Source organism: Thamnophis elegans, chromosome 5, assembly GCF_009769535.1.
Source record: "Thamnophis elegans isolate rThaEle1 chromosome 5, rThaEle1.pri, whole genome shotgun sequence".
Lineage (NCBI taxonomy): Eukaryota > Metazoa > Chordata > Lepidosauria > Squamata > Colubridae > Thamnophis > Thamnophis elegans.
Window position 1 is genome coordinate 42,066,981 of NC_045545.1, and position 19,928 is coordinate 42,086,908.

Genomic DNA, 19,928 nt, shown 5'->3' on the forward strand with positions numbered 1-19,928 from the left:
CCACAATCACTCGCGCGGCTGCGTTCTGGACTAGCTGAAGTCGCCGGATGCTCTTCAAGGGCAGCCCCATGTAGAGCACATTGCAGTATTCCAGCCTAGAGATCACAAGGGCTCGAGTGACTGTTGTGAGAGCCTCCCGGTTCAGGTAGGGCCGCAACTGGCGTACCAGGCGAACCTGGGCAAATGCCCCCCTGGTCACAGCTGACAAATGGTGGTCAAAAGTCAGCTGTGGGTCCAGGAGGACTCCCAAGTTGCGGACCCTGTCTGAGGGGTATAAATTTTGACCCCCCAGCCTGATTGATGGAACGTTGGCCAAATTGTTGGGAGGGAAACACAACAGCCACTCGGTCTTGTCTGGGTTGAGTACCAGTTTGTTAGCTCTCATCCAGTCCTTAACGGCCTCAAGACCCCGGTTCATCACGTCCACTGCTTCATTGAGTTGGCACGGGGCGGACAGATACAGCTGTGTATCGTCCGCGTATTGATGGTATTTTATCCCGTGCCTCCGAATGATCTCGCCCAGCGGTTTCATGTATATGTTGAATTCCATCATTTAGTGATCTTATGAAGTTTTGATGGTATAAAAAAAGTCACTATTATCCTTACTTTTGCAATCTTTGCAATGTGGTGACAGAATTGCAATTTGCATGCTTCATAATTATCTTGCAACAAGAGAGTTATTAGAGAAATAAAATCATAAGTTGTGGGACAAGATGTTTCACATAGCGACCATGGCCTTTAATTAAGGATTGAAGGGAAGTAAGGTTGTAAATCTCTGATAGTGTGATTTTCCACTTAGCAACCAAGCTGTCGATTTAAATTGTGGTTTTTAAGTGAGGACTATTTGTATGAATCATATTGATAAATATCATCCATGCAAGCAAAAGCTGTTTTGAGGTCTTCCATAATTTTTAGAAGTGGGAAAGGGTCCTGAGACAGAAACATTTGTATTAGATTGTAAGAGCTGGGGCCTCTCAAATGTTTACAGATTTATGTAATGGACAATGCTAGATCAATTAATAATTACAGTAAGTTTATTTGCTATAGTTAATAAAAATTACATTTGCATGCTTAATTTTTCTTTTGATATCTTCATATACTGCAGCAATATTTTGGTACGTTTGCAAACCAAAGCTCTAATGAATGTTATGGCAGAAATACATACTTTGATTTAATACTTTCTTAAATTTGTTCATTTTAAAATTCACACATGTCCATCTTCGTAGGATGAATATTGAGTGAGATTGTATAAGAGTTTTATTTTCTTTCTCTCTAGGTTTCTCCAGTCTTTTCTCTTTTATCACTTATATCTTCTGCTGGTGAATTAATATAGTTGAATACAGTATGAGATTCATGCTGAGACTATAGGAAGGCAATTTAACTTATATGTGGTATCACTATTACTGTATATCTTTCCAACTGCAGTCTTCAACTCTACTGAATGTATCGAAGTACTAAAATATTTCATGGTTTGAAGAAGGCAAAACATTCTGTTTATGGAGTGAAGTTTTAGAATCCAAGCCATTATTCTTATCTTGATTGGCATCACATATTGTATAGGGTTTCCATAAATTGTGGTTTAACTTGTTTGTGTTTTGCCTAGCTGTTTATTTAAATTATGTTATGTTTTTTTTTGTAGGAGATAATTGAATTCCCCATCCTGAAGCTGAATGGCAGGACAATGGAGATTGAATCTACTTTCCATATGTATGTGCAACCAGTGGTGCATCCTCAGCTCACACCTTTCTGTACTGAGGTAAAGTTCTTTTTCTTCTGAGACCTTAATGTTATCTTAGAGTTTCTCTAGAAAGATCTGAAATGCTGGCAATTCTTCTATCTGTTCATAAAAAAATTGATTAAGTCTCTAAAGGTCTTCATTGTTTTGGTTATAGTAAAAATATGTAATTGGGTATCTAGACTCCAGTATATTTTAAGTGGTTTAAACAACTATGATTTTAACGAAGTTGAAAGTAAGGAATTACAAGACTGAACTTGCAGTCTTTGCAAGACTGAAATTATATGTTTCATAGTCAAATTCAACTTATCATGCCCCATTATCTGCATTCAACATATTATTCCCATTTGTTCAGTTATTTTCCTGATGCTGCTTACTTCTGTGAACAAGGCAATATTGAAATGATAGATATGTCTATTTTTCATAATAATCTATGAATAATTTGATAAGGAGAACATATATCCCATATTCTAAAACCATGTTGTAAAGGAGGGAAGAAAGAATAGAAATTGAGACAACCTGTGGAAGCTGTATTTGTGAAAAATGGGACCATCTAATCTGGCTTCCCCACTGGCTTCGTTTGTCAGAAGATCAAAAAAGTGTATCTCATCTCCAGGACAGTGCAACTGTCATAAATATGAACCAGTTGCCAAGGATCCGAATCTTGATCATGTGACCATGGGGGTGCTTCAGTGGTCGCCATAAGTCCCTTTTTTGAGTGCCATTGTAACTTTGAATGGTCACTAAAAAAAAGATTGAAAGTTGAAGACTACCTGTATGTGCAATTAGTTTAGTTCCAAAGCAAAAACACAATATTTTGCTTTCCTCTTTCTTGTACATATTTTCTTCTTGTTCTTGTAAGATTTTAGTTTCCTGTATAAATAGCTGTTTACAGTAATCTCCCTTTCTCTCCTTGCTCTGCATATGTTTCTTCAACAGGACAGGTATTTACTAAATGCTAGGAAAAGGTTTTGTCTCTGCCCTTCTACTTATAGAAGTCAGCTTTATAGATCTCTTTGTTTGCAGAGAAAGACCAGGTCTGATTATCTGATGGCATGCCAGAGACAAGTGCTTATTGTAATCAGGAAACTGTCTTGGATTAGAAATACGAGTGTGCATTAGATAAACACCATAGGAAAATCCATTTTGTTGGCATTGTCTTGGAGATTGCTTGGTTCTCTGCTCTTCTCTATCTTTTCTTTTTCTATTGGACGTAACTGTTATGGCAAATTTACCAATTGTATTCTATTGTTTAACTTTCTTCAATTATTTGAAAAAGTATAGCCTCATCCCTGCAGGATTAAGCAATGTATTTTTCTGGAGTGCACTTGAACTAGAAGGTGAATCTACGTTTTGTAATGATGCTTCTTTTATCACACATGAGGCTAGAAATACTATTCCAACAGGGGAAGCAGGAAGGCTTAGTATCTTTTCCCCTCATAGTATATTCCATGTATGAAAGAATGTCAAACTTGCTTTCTTAACTGCTCTCAAAGCTAAGTGAGAAGAACTTCTTTTTTTTCTAATAATTTTTATTTATTTATTTTTTGTTACATAAACAACACATGCCCACACTAGTGGGGAAAAAAAATCAAAAAACAAAAAAGACAAAAAACAAAAAACAAGGCAGAGAAAAAGAAAAAAGAAAAAACACAACAAGTATATGTTATAAAAAAGTATATCAGCTGGTTACAACATGTTTTTGTGCATCTCTTCCATTAATTCATATTAATTCAAATATCTTAACTCAAATGTTTACCATATTAACATCATCATACCTCCACTTTTAGTTGACTACAGTTGTTTAAACATCCTTCATCCTTAACTATGCCAAAGATTTAATCCATAACCACATGCTAGCATTTCATTTACTTGTTTATAAAATCCTCCATTAACATCAAATCCTCATATCCTGTTTTAGCTAAACATCCATAATATTTAATACCAAAAATTCCATCCTCCATGTATATAGTTTATTATCATTCTCCTTTCTTTATGTAATTATATCATATATCATAGCATTTTCCCCATATTGGTTAAGATTTAACTGTATATAGTTTTATTTAATTTTTTAATAGTGATGATTATTGTGATTAATAACCTTTATATATGGTCCAAAAATATTTCTAACCTTCCCTTCTCATATCCAATTATTATTTATCATATCAACTCCACATTATATACATTACTATCATTATCAATTATTATTCAACTATGTCTATTACAAATGAAATTAATTAGGTTTAGCTAATTTTGAATTGTATTCTTCCATCTATCAGCCTCCAGTAACAAAACCTCCTTAATCCTGTTGCCATTTGTGGATGAAGTTCTCCAAACGTCTTTATGAGCAAGTCCATACAAAAAAATCTTTGCACCTTTTTGCTTAAGGTGCCTCTCATATAATGCTGCCGTTCTCCGTTTATTCCCCCTTTCAGCTTGTCTTTAATTCTCAGTGGTGGTATCAAAAGTTTTGCAGATGATATTTCATAAAGTATAAATTCTTTAATGCTTCTCACTCCTCCTACGCTCTGTCTTTTGAAATAAATCTTCTGTGTGGCTGCCCCCCCTTCAGACATTCCATCTTTTTCTCCCTCAGAGGTAAACCAGTTGCCCGGAATATCAGCAAGTTGAAAATCTTCATCTCTGACATCCTTCGTTTGTATTTCAGGAACATTCAAACATTCAACATTCTCATTTTTTTCTTCATATTTTGTTGCTAGAAACAGCAAATGATCCAGCTTCCTCTCAAATCTATCGTATGTGGCAGATAATTTTTGTAGTGCAGAAAAAATCATTTGAAATGAATCATTTGAAACTTGAATAGATGCCATCTTTGTACGCAGTTAGTATTTTTCCTTTGGAAACTCTAAGGTATTTGCAAGTAAAAACAAGCTGGGAGCTGTACAATCTTATCTGATCTTAGACCAATCCAGCCAAGCAATAAAAGTGTCAAGTTGTAGGGAGCCAAATTATAGTAAATTGGTTTACAGCCCACTTACAGAGGGTCAGAGGAGATGTTGGAGTAATCTTTCCTTTGTCCATGTAAATAGCATTTAAAACATTTAAGAAATAGGGTAACCACCGTCCATAAACCAATAAAGAGATCAAAATCGCCGCTAGATTCTTCTGTTCTTTGGTTTCAATTAGCTTAAATTTTTATGCGGACCGTCTTTCTCTGAGTAATAAAATCACCTTACCAGCTGGAAAACACTTTCGCCATTCTTTGGGACTATCTGCAGTTTCGGCTAATCCAGAAGTCACTGGCAAAGGAGGTTAAATTCCAAGCCCCCAGGGACTTTGCGAACGTCTCTGGGGTCACTGGATCTCCTCCTACCTTTCACTGTCTCTCTGGGACAGCTTGGGTTCAAAAATGAACCGTCCAATTCCTTCGGAATAGGGGAATTTCAGGAATAGCCTGAAAATCCGTCTCCTCACTGCTAAGCCCCGCCTTCTTCCGTGAGAAGAACTTCTATCTTTGCATGGAACCAGAGAAACATAATTGTGAACATATACTATTAATCTTCTATATTTTCAGTGTAGCACAAAATAAATGTTACACTAAGGTTCGGATAAAATAGTTTCTATCCCCAATCTAATGGATATATTAAACCAGAGAAGAGGTCAATCTAAATGAGAAATCAAATATAAATAAAATGTAACATGTATTCTTACGAGCAGCTGATTTTGATTAGCAGCTAATCAAAACCATATATTTTAATGCTTTTTATAACGCGATGAAATTAACATTGAGCAGTTCAGGTTTGGCTCTCCACAACAGTCACAGTTTCTCACATAATTCCTTGGGAAAATTAATTGCCCACTTCTCTGTTAGAACGATAAACAATTGCAATTCTATATATAATTATCTATTACAAACATTATTCAAGTGCTTGTGTGTATGTGTTTCTAATGCACATATGATTGATGGAAGAGAATATTTGCATCTCAGTGCTGAACTGCAGGTTCCTTTTTACTATCTGAGCTGAGTTTTCATGCAGATGTTTCATTACCAAACTAGATAACATCAATACTGGTAAGGAGTAGGGTATATAGGAGATGATCACTCTAACCCCGAAGGAGGGATCAAACGCATCATAAGTTTTGACCTAAGTTCAGCCTACCTTGAATTCCCCTGACCCTTATCTACTGTCAATTTGACTTTTAATAGTTCAGAGTCTTCTAGAGCAGTGGTCCCCAACCTTTTTATCGCCGCGGACCAGTCAGCCTTTGATAATTTTACCGTGGCCCGCTGAGCGCGTCGATGACCAGCGCTAGTAGCGTAGCCTTGCGCAGGCGCAGTTCAGTATGGCTAGCGTAGATAGCGTAGCACAAACTGCGCCTACGCAAGGCTACGCTACTAGCGCTGTCTACGCTAGCCCTACGTAGCTGCGCAGGCGCTCTTAGGTTTTTTTCAGGAATCGGCCAGCGCTGAAGCGCTGAAAAGGAATGAGAAGGGCGGCGCTGGACACAGGGGGGCGGTGGGCCACTGGTGACGTCAGAGTGCCACCAGCGGTCCAGTAACACCCCTTGTGCCAGTTAGCCCTAATTTGCATACAGAAAGAAACTATGGCCCCCGGCCGCTGCAGCGATCATGGCCCCCGGCCGCTGCGCGGCCCGGTGCCAGGTACTCCACGGCCTGGCACCGGTCCGCGGACCGGGGGTTGGGGATCACTGTTCTAGAGAACACAAAGCACACAGTAAACTATATTCATTTGAAATGTCTGGATTCCTAATTTCTTGCACTTAACATTAGGTTTTCTCTCATTTTATATACTAGTGGCTTGCCCTGTCAGTGTTGGTGGACATGGTCTCGGTGGTTCCTTGATTGGGCTATTTATTTATTTATTTTTTCGCATATGGCATATCATACATGGACTTAGTAATATAAATTAACATTTCGACTAGATTAGTAACCCAATTAGAGCCGAGGTGGCGCAGTGGTTAGGTGCAGTACTGCAGGCCACTTTAGCTGACTGTGATCTGCAGTTCAGCGGTTCAAATCTCACCGGCTCAAGGTCGACTCAGCCTTCCATCCTTCCGAGGTGAGTGAAATGAGGACCCGGACTGTGGGGTCAAGTTGCTGACTCAATTTGCTAAAAAATTTGTAAACCGCTTAGAGAGGGCTGAAAGCTCTATGAAGCGGTATATAAGTCTAATAAATAAATAAATAAATAAATAAATAAATAAATAAATAAATAAATAAATAAATAAAATGTTAAAAACATCTATATCAAATATCAATGTCTAGGCCATCTAACCATTGAAGCATAGCATCATTTATATAAAAAAAATCAGATACTGGACTGCTATATACCCTCAGTTTACCGGCAGTCACAATGTGATCTACAATTTGACGTGGTACCATGCAGTCACACTGAGAGGATGATACTATGCCCCATTTATACAGAGACTCCCGGGAGACGCTATTGAGCTGCGAATCCTATTCAGGATTGTCCATTGCTGATGTGGTAATTCAAAGCTTGGCACTGTTTTTATGGGATCATCTATTTATCTTCCTATAACTGGGAATTCAGCGACCAATTTGGCTTTCCATTGGGAATTGATGTTAAAGGTGTTGGGAAGATGCCAATGGGGCTTTCTGAATTTAAGTCTTCTAGTTGATAAATGAGAAAGATCATGCATTGGTAGGAGAAGGTTGTTCAAAAAAATTTTGTATTCTCTCATTATAGTGCATCTTGCCTTTATAAAGCTGGTGCTGCTATATGGCTCAGAACAGGAAGCCAGCAAGTACTTGGCAACGATTGAGCTGTTATTTATTCTAAGCTTATTTGCCTGAGTTGGTAGTTCCTTGATTGGATTGATTGGGGTATTGTTTGCTTCTTGATTATTGGTCTAAAGTTAATCTTGGTGTTAATCTCTTCTCATCTGGGTATTGATTGCTGATGAGGAAGTATTTGGTCTTTTTGTTTTCTTTTTGGTTTTTTGTTTATCTCATTAGAATAGTATGTACCATGTTTGCCAGAAAATAAGCCCTAGCAGGATTTTTCAGGATGCTGGTAATATAAGCCCTACCCCAAAATAAGCCCCAGTTAAGATCATCAACCCTTGCAGGGTGGGTGGGCGTGGCCAGTAGAGGAGGCAACAAGCATGCAGAGGCCGACCCAGTGGTCGCAGCGCTTGGACTTATCTGCGCTGTGTGGGCTGTGGAACCCCAGAGTGGGGTGGCGGGCTGCAGCTGCTGCCGGACACCATTGTCCCCCGTGCGCTTACTGCCTCTTGTGTGCACGCTGGGGTGTGGGGTGCCCGGCCAGACTGGTCCCTTGCGATCACCCTCATACCTTGTTTCCCCGTACCAGGCTGCGGCTTGTTCAGAACTGGGCTGCACAAGTGGTGAGTGAGCACACACAAATCTTTACTTGGAGCTGTCCGTGCGTGTCTACTGATCACATAGAATCATCTTTTTCTCCCCCGCTGGTCTACCAAGCTGGAAAGTTTAGGGACAGCTGGTATAAGATTTAGAAACAACAGAAAAATATCATATGCAACTAAATTTTATTTAGTTTATGTTCAATTAAATTATGTACTATTCTGTAAATCTCCCTAATAACACAGGCCATGGATTTCACACAAATGATCAAAAAGCAAAGGTGAAAGAAAAAAACCTTGTCTGATTCCTCTAAATAATGGGAAAATAGAAGAAAATATACCATTAACCTTTATTTTGGATATGGGGAACACAAATAATATCTTGATCCATTTTATGAATTTCAAACAAAATCCTAACCTACTTAATATAGCAAACATGACTGTTTATATATTTTGTCAAAAGCCTTTTCAGTATCCAACAATAAGATTATAAATTGGTCTTCATTTTTATTCAAGTCTATTAAAGCGACAACCAACCTAATATTGTTTGCTGCTTGATCATTTTTAATAATAAGCAGTAATATTTGCTGTAATCTATTTGCTAGCACTGTTGTTTCTATCAACATTAATAGATGATTCAATCTTTCCATCAACATTAATAGATGAAATTGGGTGATAATTAGCACATTGGATATGATCTTTACCTGATTTTGGTATAATTGCAGTATAAGTCTGATTAAATGTTTCTGTTTAATGCCTAATATTCCTTTATCAAATATCTCATCATAAAATTTTGGCACCAAAAGATCTATAAATGTTTTGTTCCATAGGCAATCCATTCAATCCTGATGTTACACTAACTTGCTATTTTTAAAATTATTTGTTTAGCTTTTACTCTGATAGTGGGGTAGATAAATGTCTTTGTGTGTATCTTGGTGTTTTAAAAACAAACAATGTTTTGCATGAAATACTTGTGTTTCATGCAAAAGTGAAAAATAAAAATAAATATTTTACATGTTCACGTGAAAAACAAAACTTGGAATATCTGGTAAAGTTTAGAAAAGTATTGAAGCTGAATTGATGCAATAAATCAAATCTATTAATACTGTATTTGGCTGTCTTCTAATATACTTCACAACAGGTATTGTTGACTGTACAAAAACTGAACTAAATGCTTCTGATCATAAGACTCCAAACTTCTGACAATACATCACTTCATCCAATAAGCAAACATAGATTGTGTTTACCAAGGAAAATTGATGGTCTTTAATTGCATGTGAACCAGACAGTGGAAGATGAAATCAGATGTGTAAATGATTATATAAAAACAAGCAGAGGGAGAATATTAAGGTCTGCAAGGCAAACTCTTGAATGTGATGGAATCAGAAGGAACATACAGAACTGATTATAACAATGAATGAAAAATTGGAAAGATAAACCTACGTTGTCAATACCTAAAAAAATAGTAATACACTTGGTAATGACTTCAGATTGGATTCATCAAGATTGAACATTTATAGCATAAAAGCAAGCATTAGCAGCAAGTGCCATAAAATAACTTTTAAGAAACAGGAAACAGCAAATATAGATTATGCAAGGAGAAAGACAAGACACTTGATTATCTAAAAAATGGTGGCTGCAATATTGTCCAGACATGTTGCATGGCAAAATGGTATGTTGGAATTGATGCCCCAGAATAATAGTATGACCATACTAGCACTTAGACTTATATGCCACGTTACAGTGCTTTATAGTCCTCTCTAAGTGGTTTACAGAGTCAGCATATGGCCCCCAACAATCTGAGACCTCATATTGGAAGAGTGTTTCAGAATTAACATGTAAAAATGTTATGGAACTTCCAAATTCAGACTGATATGTACAATGCAATATTTTTGACATCACAATAGTTGAAGAAAAGTGTGCTTTACCTAAAGATGTAGTAATGCCAAATGATAGCAAAGTGGCTCAAAAAAAACTAGAAAATATTGTGAATTTAGACTCACCCAGTAAAATACATATATTATGAAGTAATGCATCAAAAGTTTCTTATAGCAGCAAAATTGTCAAAAAGTTGAAAAAAATAGAATGTTTTGGCTTCACAATATTTTGCAAAAAAACGTAGATATTTATAGTGACATTTTTAGAATTCTTAGATTTTGGAATAAAGCTTGAATTGTCCTTAAATTATCAGCAATTAGAAATGGTAGTTCCATGACAAAGAAATACTGGGAGAGGAACCCAACATATTTTATCAGATGATCTGTAGCTCTGGAAAAGAGCATAGTAGGCATTTAGCCTAACTCCTAGAATGAAAGAAAACAGATTCTCCCAGTTCAGCATGCAAAGAATTGGTTTGTTTTATAAGATTTTTGTGTACAAGAAGATGAAAACAGATAACTATAATGATAAAGAATAAAGTAATTAATAGAAATATAATGGGTCCAGCCAATGATTTAAATCAGGGGTGTCAAACTCACTGTGTCGCAGCGTCGTCACGTGATGTATCGGGACTTTTCCCCATTCGCTAGATTTGGGGGTGGGCATTGCCAACGGATGCATCTGGCCCATGGGCAGGAGTTTGACAATGATTAATTATATTCTGTTTGTGTTTAAGAACTCCAGTAAACAAAATGAAAGATGGCATTTACTTACTTTTGTGTATTCTTCCTTGTCTTTGTTGCTTTCCCTTTGATTTTTCTATAAAGTGTTTTAGCTTTAGTATTTAGTATTTTAAAAAAGCAATGAAAGCTGAAACAAGTAACAAAAAAGGGAGGTGGGATGGAAGTGAGCTATTCTTTTTCTATGGCTATTTAGTTTTCAACTAATATGTGTTTTCTGTGTTTCTTTTCTTTTAGCTGACTGGAATTATTCAGGCCATGGTGGATGGACAGCCTAGTCTCCAGCAAGTGCTTGAGGTAAGCAGAATAACCTTTTGTTCCTGACCCCTGATCCTATTTCTCCCTTCCCCCTTCTTCTTCTTGTGTATTGAACCACATAATTTGACTATGATTACAGCTTCATTAGAATAACATTTGCTGTCACATCAGTGACATGCTGTTGTGAATATTGAACCATTGATCTGTCATTTCCAGCTGTTGGTGTCAAAGGTGTTTGACTCTTGCCAAAAGCCTTGAGGAGGTATATGTAGGGGGAATTCTTTTACTGATGACATCTTCAGTGTTACATTAAGAATACTGCGTGGAAGATAATAGATGATTTTAATATTTAGTAATAAACCATTTTATATAAGGTATCTGAATATGGGACATAATCTTAATAATGCCATTTGCTTTATGTGGCACTCATAGCATTTAAAGCTTAATTAGCTAAAAGTATTTTCACAATCAATAGCTTTTGGTCTAGGTGAATGGAATTTCAAGAGATGAATCCTACTTGACTATGGTGTGATGTTTTGCTCCATTCAGAATTTGGGCCTAATAGTTCTTGATCAAAATAATTGCAACCACAGCTGCGTGAGGAAATCTGATTAAAGGGTGGAGCTACATTCCCTTGCTTCAGTGATAATATGGAATTGCTTGGTGAAGGAAAAAAGAGACAGCTGGGTATCCTGAATGACATTCAGTAGTGAGCCTTCCATGCTACTCCATTGAGAACTGTTTCAACTAATCCTGGGAGAAGGCCTATCTTTTATCTTCTCATTAATATGGGAACTAACCTTAATAGTTTATTCACAACCCAAGGGATCTCATTCCTTTATCAGAGCCATGAACAAAGCCCAAGAGGACCCTGCCTCCTGTTAATTTAGTTAGTACTGATGCTGTAATACAGTTCAGTACAGGACAGAGATAGGACTTGCGTATTTTGGGCAATATGGAATGAATATATTTTTTTACTGTTATATGGCAGGCCAAAACACCACTTTATTATGGTGGCAATTGAAAATTTGAAATTGAAGCAAAAGCTTGATGTCTCCCTCCAGAATATAAAACAAAAAATTATACAGGTAGTCCTTGACCTATGACCAAAATTAAGTCCAAAACTTCTGTTGCTAAACAAGATATTTTTTAAGGGAGTTTTGTCCCATTTTTTTACTTTTTCTGCTACAGTTGTTGTGAATCACTACAGTTTTTAACATAATAACATGTTTAGCAAGTGAAACATATTTTACTAATGGTTTGCTTTTTAGTCTTCGTTGCCATCTCTGTATTTCTCTAGAGTTTGTTTCCTATTAGAAAACAATGCTTGTAACAAACGTAGATTCTTGGTGCTTGAGAAAGCAGTAAGAAGACTGGGATAGTAAGTGGTCAGCTCATTAAGATTTCTTGGAGAAAATTTAGGAAGAGCTAGAGTATGGGAAACTACTCACTTCAAGAAATAGAAAAGAAATCCAAGAGCTTTAGACCAGAAGTGAGCAACTGGTTTTGGTTTGGAACCCAAATTTTGGTTTTATATATCTTGCTAATGATACCATAGTGGGAAAGATTTAAATATAAATTTGTGCTTATATGTGCTAGGAGGGTGGAAATGGGTAGGTTAAGGGACCTATTAATGTCAGAGATTTAAGACATCTATTTTGCTTCTTAATCCCTTCTTTCCAAAAACTTGGCCTGATTTTTATTTTAAGAAAAGTTGATGGAAATAAAACTTCCCCAAAAGAAAACCAACCCTAAGTCTTCGATTGTTACTTCTACTCATTTCTTGAGACTGCTGACCTTACATTTCTGGAGTTTTGAAACAGGATTCAAGATTTTATACAAGAAACAAGAAACATTTATAATAAGGATTTGTATACTGTGGAAGGAAGGAACAGAGTAACTGCAGTGGGATCTTTTAAACCACTCAATGAAAAATCTGGAAGAAAAATTAACTTGTAAATATCTTTCATACTGAGAGTACATGACAAACAGTGGTGGGTTTCTACCGGTTTGCACTGGTTTTCCAGAACCAGTAGCTCTGCCATCAAGCAGAGAGTGAACTGGTTCCCTGTTGTTTTGAAAGTGGGCCTGCTGGTCCACCCTGGGTTATATCTACCTTTATTTCAGCTTCTAAAGCCCAGCTGATCAGGGGTGGCAGATTGAATTGCTGCTCCTCAGCTGTTTTCCATACTTTCCGATCAAGTTTCTTTCAAGTACGCACGCACGCTCAGCAAACTGGCAGGAATGCCAGTAAGAACCCAATACTGATGACAAACAACATGAATTTGAACTTTTAATAGAGAAAGACAAAAGCGATGAAAGATATAACTAAGCCCTGGTAGGATTATTCTCATGTTTGAAATACATAATTCAAGAATACAACTTGTTCACAGAGTTCAGAAACAATAAAAAGAAGCTGTAAGAATAAAAGGTTGGATGACTAAAGTCGTGATAGAATCAAAAGAGTTATTCAGCCGGTTTGCACTGGTTCAGGCGAACCAGTAGGGGGAATTTGACCTGACCAAACCGGTAACGACCTCTGGCTGGCCCTGCCCCTGCCTGCCTATCGCCACTTGCTTGCCTCATCTGCCCAGTCGCTGCTTGCTCGTCACGTCTGCCCACTCCATGCTCACTCACCTTGCTTGATGCTCACTTGCCCCACTCTTGATGCTCGACCCACCCATCCCAGCCCTATATATGTTGCCTTCGCCATGTGGCCCAGCTAATTGCCTCACCAGTCACCTCCGCAACTCACCCGCTCTGCTCTGCTCAGCTCACGAAAAGTAAGCATGCTGCTCTTTGCCTTGGGTTGGGAGCCGGGGCCCAGGGTTGTGCCATTCCCTGAGGCCCTGGAGCCTCCACCCATTTGCCATTCACCTTGAATGGTCGGGGAACATGCCATTCTCTGGCTCCGGCCTTCTTGGGGCCTCCTCCTGCAAGCTGCCCACTCTTCCTTTGCCACGTGTTGCCCCATTTCTCCTCCTTCAGAGACCCCGCCCACCCTTACTTCCTGTGGGCTTACCTTAATCCTCCCACAGCTGGGGGCAGAGAGCAAGGTAAGCCAGGGGTGAGCCATCACCGCTGGGTTCCCCACCAGCCCACATCTCGCCCCCCCCCTTGTCACGAGATGCCTGCAGCCGCCTCCTCTTTTTTTGGTGCGAGTTTCATTCCCACCACCGCTCTATTCTTTGCACTGGCTGCATAAGCATACCCTATTGCCTGCTGGTACGTGTGCGCAGCCATACCCCAATGCCAGACCCGGCGAGGAGAACAGCCTGCTTCGCCGGAGGGATGGTGTTGTTCAGAAGGCAGCCAGACTGCAGGGGGGAGGGGGGACTATAAAGGGAGACAGGTTGCAGGAAATGCCTTTTCTGCCAGTTCTGTGGGTGTGGCTTGGTGGGTATGGCTTGGTGGTGGTGGGGTCATGTGACTCAGTAAGTGTGGCCAACTCAATGCCACTCACATCAAGGTGGCCACACCTATTCAGTTACACGACCCTCGCCACACCCGCCAAGCCACGCCAACAGAACCGGTAGTAAAAAAAATTGAATCTGATCCCTGGATGGAATTGCCTTCTACTTCTGTGAATCTGCAACACTGGACTTGACCTTGAAGCATGGATACAGGCCCCAAACCTATGAGAGCATAACTTTCCAAGCTGAACATTAGAGGGAGTAGAAAGGCAGAGTGTAGAAAGAAGATTGAAGAAACTGTTGTTTCTTAATGGGCCAGCAACTTGATCTAAATAGCACCAATTCAACTTTGCTTTTGTGGAAGTAAGAGTTTCTTAGATAAAATGATTTCTTTGGGTTCAATCAGACATTGGAATTATACCTATGGCAATGTGGTCTGAATTCCAATAATTCAGTGATTACTAGGTAACCTGTCCTTTGCCAAAACTTTGACAAGGTTTGCTATTTAATACAAATCTTGCTGTAGATATTAAATCCCTTTACCTTGAATTTTGAATGGGATCATGATCAAAAACCATTCTATAAATCCTTAACAGTGTTTTTTGATTCATGATTTTCTGACTTTGCCTCTTACATTGTTGTAAGACTTAAGGCATGGAGAAGTTTGCTTGTATTCCCAAAGGCAAATTTCGGATAGTTCAAAAAGGCATCAGATGTTAATGCCTGGGGATTTGAATTACCTCAATATCTGCTGGGGAATTCTCTGCCAAGTATAATCTTTCCAAGAAATTTCTGGTCTGACAGTTAATTTCTTCAAAAGTGGTAGATGAAGGAAGCTCTAAGGTAAATTAGCTCTCCTAGACTTGATCCTAACCAATAGGGAAAATTTAATAGATAAAAGTGAGAATAGTAGGAACTTTGTAGGAAAATGGCTATAAAATAAAGATGAGACTAATCAATATAATTTGGAGTTCAAGAAAGCAGATTTCAATACACCCAGAGTATATAGAGTAGGATTCCATGGCAGCAGAAGCTAATGGGAAAAGGTTGTTCAAGGTGAATGGGTGACACTAAAAGTGGCTCTAAAACACAATCAAATATTTTCAAAGAGGGAAAAAATACAGGACATCAGAAGATAACCACATAGAACACTTTATGAAGATCTGAAAATATAAATGGATGTACTGTATATAAGAGGTGGAAAGTGATGCAGGTCATGTGTAAAAAGGAAATACAGACAGGCCTGATTGGTAATGAGTAGCAGTTAGCAAAAAGATACTCTTCAGTTGTGCTTAAAATAAAAGGAACTGGAGAGAAATAGCATGCTGATTGCTTAATGGAGATGGACAAAAGGTTAGCAGATAATTAAGCTAGAGTACTTAACTCTTATTTTTGCTTAGTCTTCTCTAAGATAAAAAGATGTATTATACTAGGCAATTGTGAAGAACTTGTTGATAAAGCAGGATTGCAACTTTGGCTTAATAGATACATAATGTACATGCTGTAGGGTACCAAAAAGAAAAACAGGATTTAGAGGGTTACAGACCTCCCAGTATTCATACATGAGCAAAATCATAGTATTATAATAAAGTAATTGAGTACCTTGACAAAATATACATTACTAAAAATCAGTATGGAATGGATTATTCTGCAGTGAAAACCATTGACAACTGGGACATGGTTAAGGTGCTTTGTAAAACCATGTGCAAATGGGGACTGCACTAAAACTGCTTTGGCCCATCCATATTGTCCACAGTTCTGCTCATGTATTAACCAAAGTCTATTCAATCTTTCAAATAGAATATACCATTCCATGCTTGGGGATTGCTGCTGGTTATTGGGAGGGCCTAAAAACACAGCACAACACATATGTATAAGCTTAGAGACATCAAATGGTATCTGTGATCTTGAGGGGTCTGTCTGATGAGGTTTGGGATTTTCCTTCCTTGCTTTTAAGATGTGTGGACTTCTGTTACAACCTTTTGGTTCTGTTAGGTAAGCTCCCCGTTGGGAGAATGAGTACGTTCAGAGAAGTGTTGTTAGAGTTGTGTTGGAGAACACACAAACCAGCATACAGAGACACTGCAGTTTAAATAGGCTTTTACTTTCATGGAAATAGAGGTATCAGAGTCCATCAAACAGTCCAAGTCATACACGGATAAGACAGTCAGTCATCAATGTCTTTCATTTAAGGGATAATCCAAATAACATAGTCCAGTATCATATAATCAGTTCGGTACTCAAAGTTTGCTAACAGTTGCAAAACTTACAATAGCTCACTGCACTTCCAGCTTCCAAAAACTCAGATCGGATCAGCCCAGCATCTAACGAACAGAGAGCTAACAGTCATTCTGGCTCCCTCTTATGGCCGATTGAGGAAAACAGCAACCAATCACATTTTACAGTATGATTTAAAGAAACAGGTATAGCATTGTTACATGATTTACATATATTGCCAACCCAACCGTTAGATTATATTCCTAACATTCCCCCCTTTGGGTAGGACAATATATACAATTTACAATCTTAATCTGTATTCCTCGCAACAACGTTTATGTTTTATATTACCTTGGGCTTTGGTAAAGTGGTCTGCAATGTTATCCTCAGACATGCAGTACTCCAGTGAAACTAATTTACTATTCACACTTTACTTTACATTCAGATACATTATATCAGTGTGTTTTGGCCTAGTTTTTACAGCAAGATTAATAGTTTTTCAGTATTATCATATGGAATTCATAGTAAATCAGCCCATTGTTTCTAGATTCATACGAAATGCTAGAAAAAACTTTTCAATATCTAATTGAAAATATGTAACCATTAGATTCTCTTTCATTTGCTAGCTATCTTAGCAAAGTCTGGATAAATATGTGTAAGTTTGCTTTCATTTCTGTTTCTGCCCTGAGCAAAGGGTTGAACTTCATGATTTAAATAATATCATCCAACTCAATGCAATTTTAAGTCATTTAACTATCCTGTAAAACTGTAGTTATTGCTTGTATTTTATCATATTTTAGGATGTAAGGATGGAACTATGCTTCCTCTGAATATATAGAATTAAAGTTTGCATTATTTCTGGATTGGATCTTGAGGATGAGTATCCATGTTTTCATGATGTTAAGGAGTTCTTTTTCACAATTAAGGCTAATAATAATTCCGTTGTTTCTGGAGGTATTAAGCAAAGTGTTGTGGTGTGCTTGGAATTCTGAGAAAATATAGTGAGTGTTATAACTAAGTGATTGGTAGGGAAAGATTGATTGTTTATGAAATAGTTGCTATGATGGCTACACAACATAGATATTTGGCTGGTAAAATAAACTGGTAAGATTCTCCCCTCTGCCTCTTGGTGCTGCCACCAGCTTCCCTAGGTTATTTTTTCGGGCCAAGTTCAAACAAATCTCAAGGCTGCAATCACCCATTATTTTCATTATTTTTTATTTTCTAAATGCCTATAGAAATTACATTATGCTCAGATATAAATAAATATGATTGACACATTTTTTTTCAGCTGGACTGTAAGTTTTGTTCAATTCTATACCTTAGGCTGCTTTTCAAAATGTTTAGAAATGTAACATATATAGGTAGTCCTCGACTTATAACAGTTCATTAGTGACCGTTCAAAGTTACAACGGCACTGGGGGAAAAAAGACTTACGACCATTTTTCACACTATTGCAGCATCCCTGTAATCATGTTCCAGTATTTGAGTCAGTGACAAATTGCTTGGCAACTGATTCCCATTTATGACATTTGCAGAGTTCTGGGGCCATGTGATCACCTTTTGTGATCTTCTGACAAGCATAGTCAATGGGGAAGCCAGATTCACTCTGCAACCATGTAACTAACTGAACAACTGCAATGGCTCACTTAACAACAGTAGCACAAAAAGTCATAAAATGGGCCAAAATTCACTCAACCAAGTTTCACTTAGAAACAAAATTTTTGGGCTCAATTGTGGTCGTAAGTCGAGGACTATCTGTACTGCAGATATACTGTATTTTATATTTTTGCAAATCAGGCTATTAACTGAGCCTTTGAAGCACATGACCATATTATTAATATAGATGCCTTGGTTACTGGTCTGTTTATAGACAAAGTTCCAGGTCCTATGCATCTTTGGACTTGGTCATATGAGAAACTTTACTGTTCTTCCCAAACTTAAGAATCTACCTGGATTCTAAACTCATTGGAGGAACAATTTCTGAAGATGTGAGAATGAACCTTCTTGAGCTGCACTAAGGGAGGTCATGTTAATCCCTTTTGCTATTGGAAAAATATTAGGCAGAAGTATGGTGAACAGATTGCTGTCTTCTTTTTTAGTATTTTATTAGTAACTTCCAACCATATTGGTTGGAAACATGCAGAAAGGGACCTTCATCCTGCAGTAGATAGACAATGGCTAAAGTGATGATGATGATTAGTAACTTAGTTTTAGCTTATTGTTAGCCACTATGTCCATAGTTCATTAGTGGTAGAAAGACTTAAACACAAAAATGAATAATAAAGAAAGAATTGTTAGGAAGTATTTATTTGGATTGCTTTGTTGCTGCTGCTGTGTGGCTGATTAAGCCTGCTCATTTAGAATCTTAGCATGATTTTATAAATAATTACATGTTAAGATGCTGAAACAGGGTCAGGGCATGCAGGAAATGGCCAAGCAATATTAATTTTCAGAAGTCGTTCTGTAAGCAGAAATGTGATGCCTGATAAAATCATCACTTCACTGGCTGCTTGATGTCTCCTATTGGAAATCTTCAAAGATCCAAACTTACCTTCATAGAAATGAGAAGGGAGACAGGATGAGATGGAAGTAAGGAGGCCGCTGTCCTGGATAAGATCACAATTTTCTTCTCTTGTGATTGTAAGGCTTATCAGTGTTTAACTGATGCATCTCTTTTCCATGTCTCTGAAAGTTCATCTCCTTTCTGTCTGTTTCTTTCAGAGAGTTGATGAGTGGATGGCAAAGGAAGGCCTTTTGGATCCCACGGTCAAGTCTATTTTTGTTACCTGTGGAGATTGGGACTTGAAAGTAATGTAAGTATGGGACACAGGTATTCATATTCTGATGATTTTTGTCCCTTGCCAGCTTTTCTTCCTCACTGGAACATCTGTCCATCTCTTAATTTGGGGCTATGTCTGAATGATATACAGTATTACTAATGCATGCAGCCTCTTGAATGGTCAGTTCTGACTTTTCTGCATTACTCCTCTATGTACCAGCATGTAAATACATTACAAGCACAAAACGAAGGACCTTGGCACTTACTTTTTGCTTGTATAAATATATAAATGGCATAAAAGTCCAGTTTCTTCTGCACCCTTCCGTTTGATACATTTCTATTTCAGGCTTTTCTACTTTTGAAAATATTCTCTCTAACTATTCAGGATGCGTGATGTAGGCAAAACTATTTCTTTTGAGCAATTTCAGATTAAGAGAGTCTGATCTTTAATATCAAGAAAATTTTTATTTCACAACTTAAACCAAACGCGTGATTGTTCCCATGGTCAGGTTTTGGATTAGAGGACTAGAAAGCAACTAACTGCTTGGAGTGTCCAAGCTCGGGTTAACTTCAGCTTG

At 37.9% G+C, this 19,928-nt stretch overlaps 1 protein-coding gene across 4 annotated transcripts in view; it reads left to right on the forward strand.

Annotated features, from left to right (window-relative positions):
• Positions 1-19,928, forward strand: part of ERI3 (ERI1 exoribonuclease family member 3) — a 313,271-nt gene that overhangs the window by 70,851 nt on the left and 222,492 nt on the right. For all 4 annotated transcript variants that reach the window (XM_032218808.1, XM_032218807.1, XM_032218809.1 and 1 more), the window contains 3 exons: positions 1,640-1,756; positions 10,918-10,977; positions 19,293-19,384. In XM_032218808.1, the coding sequence (XP_032074699.1) occupies positions 1,640-1,756; positions 10,918-10,977; positions 19,293-19,384 (269 nt within the window). The remainder of the gene's footprint in view (positions 1-1,639; positions 1,757-10,917; positions 10,978-19,292; positions 19,385-19,928) is intronic.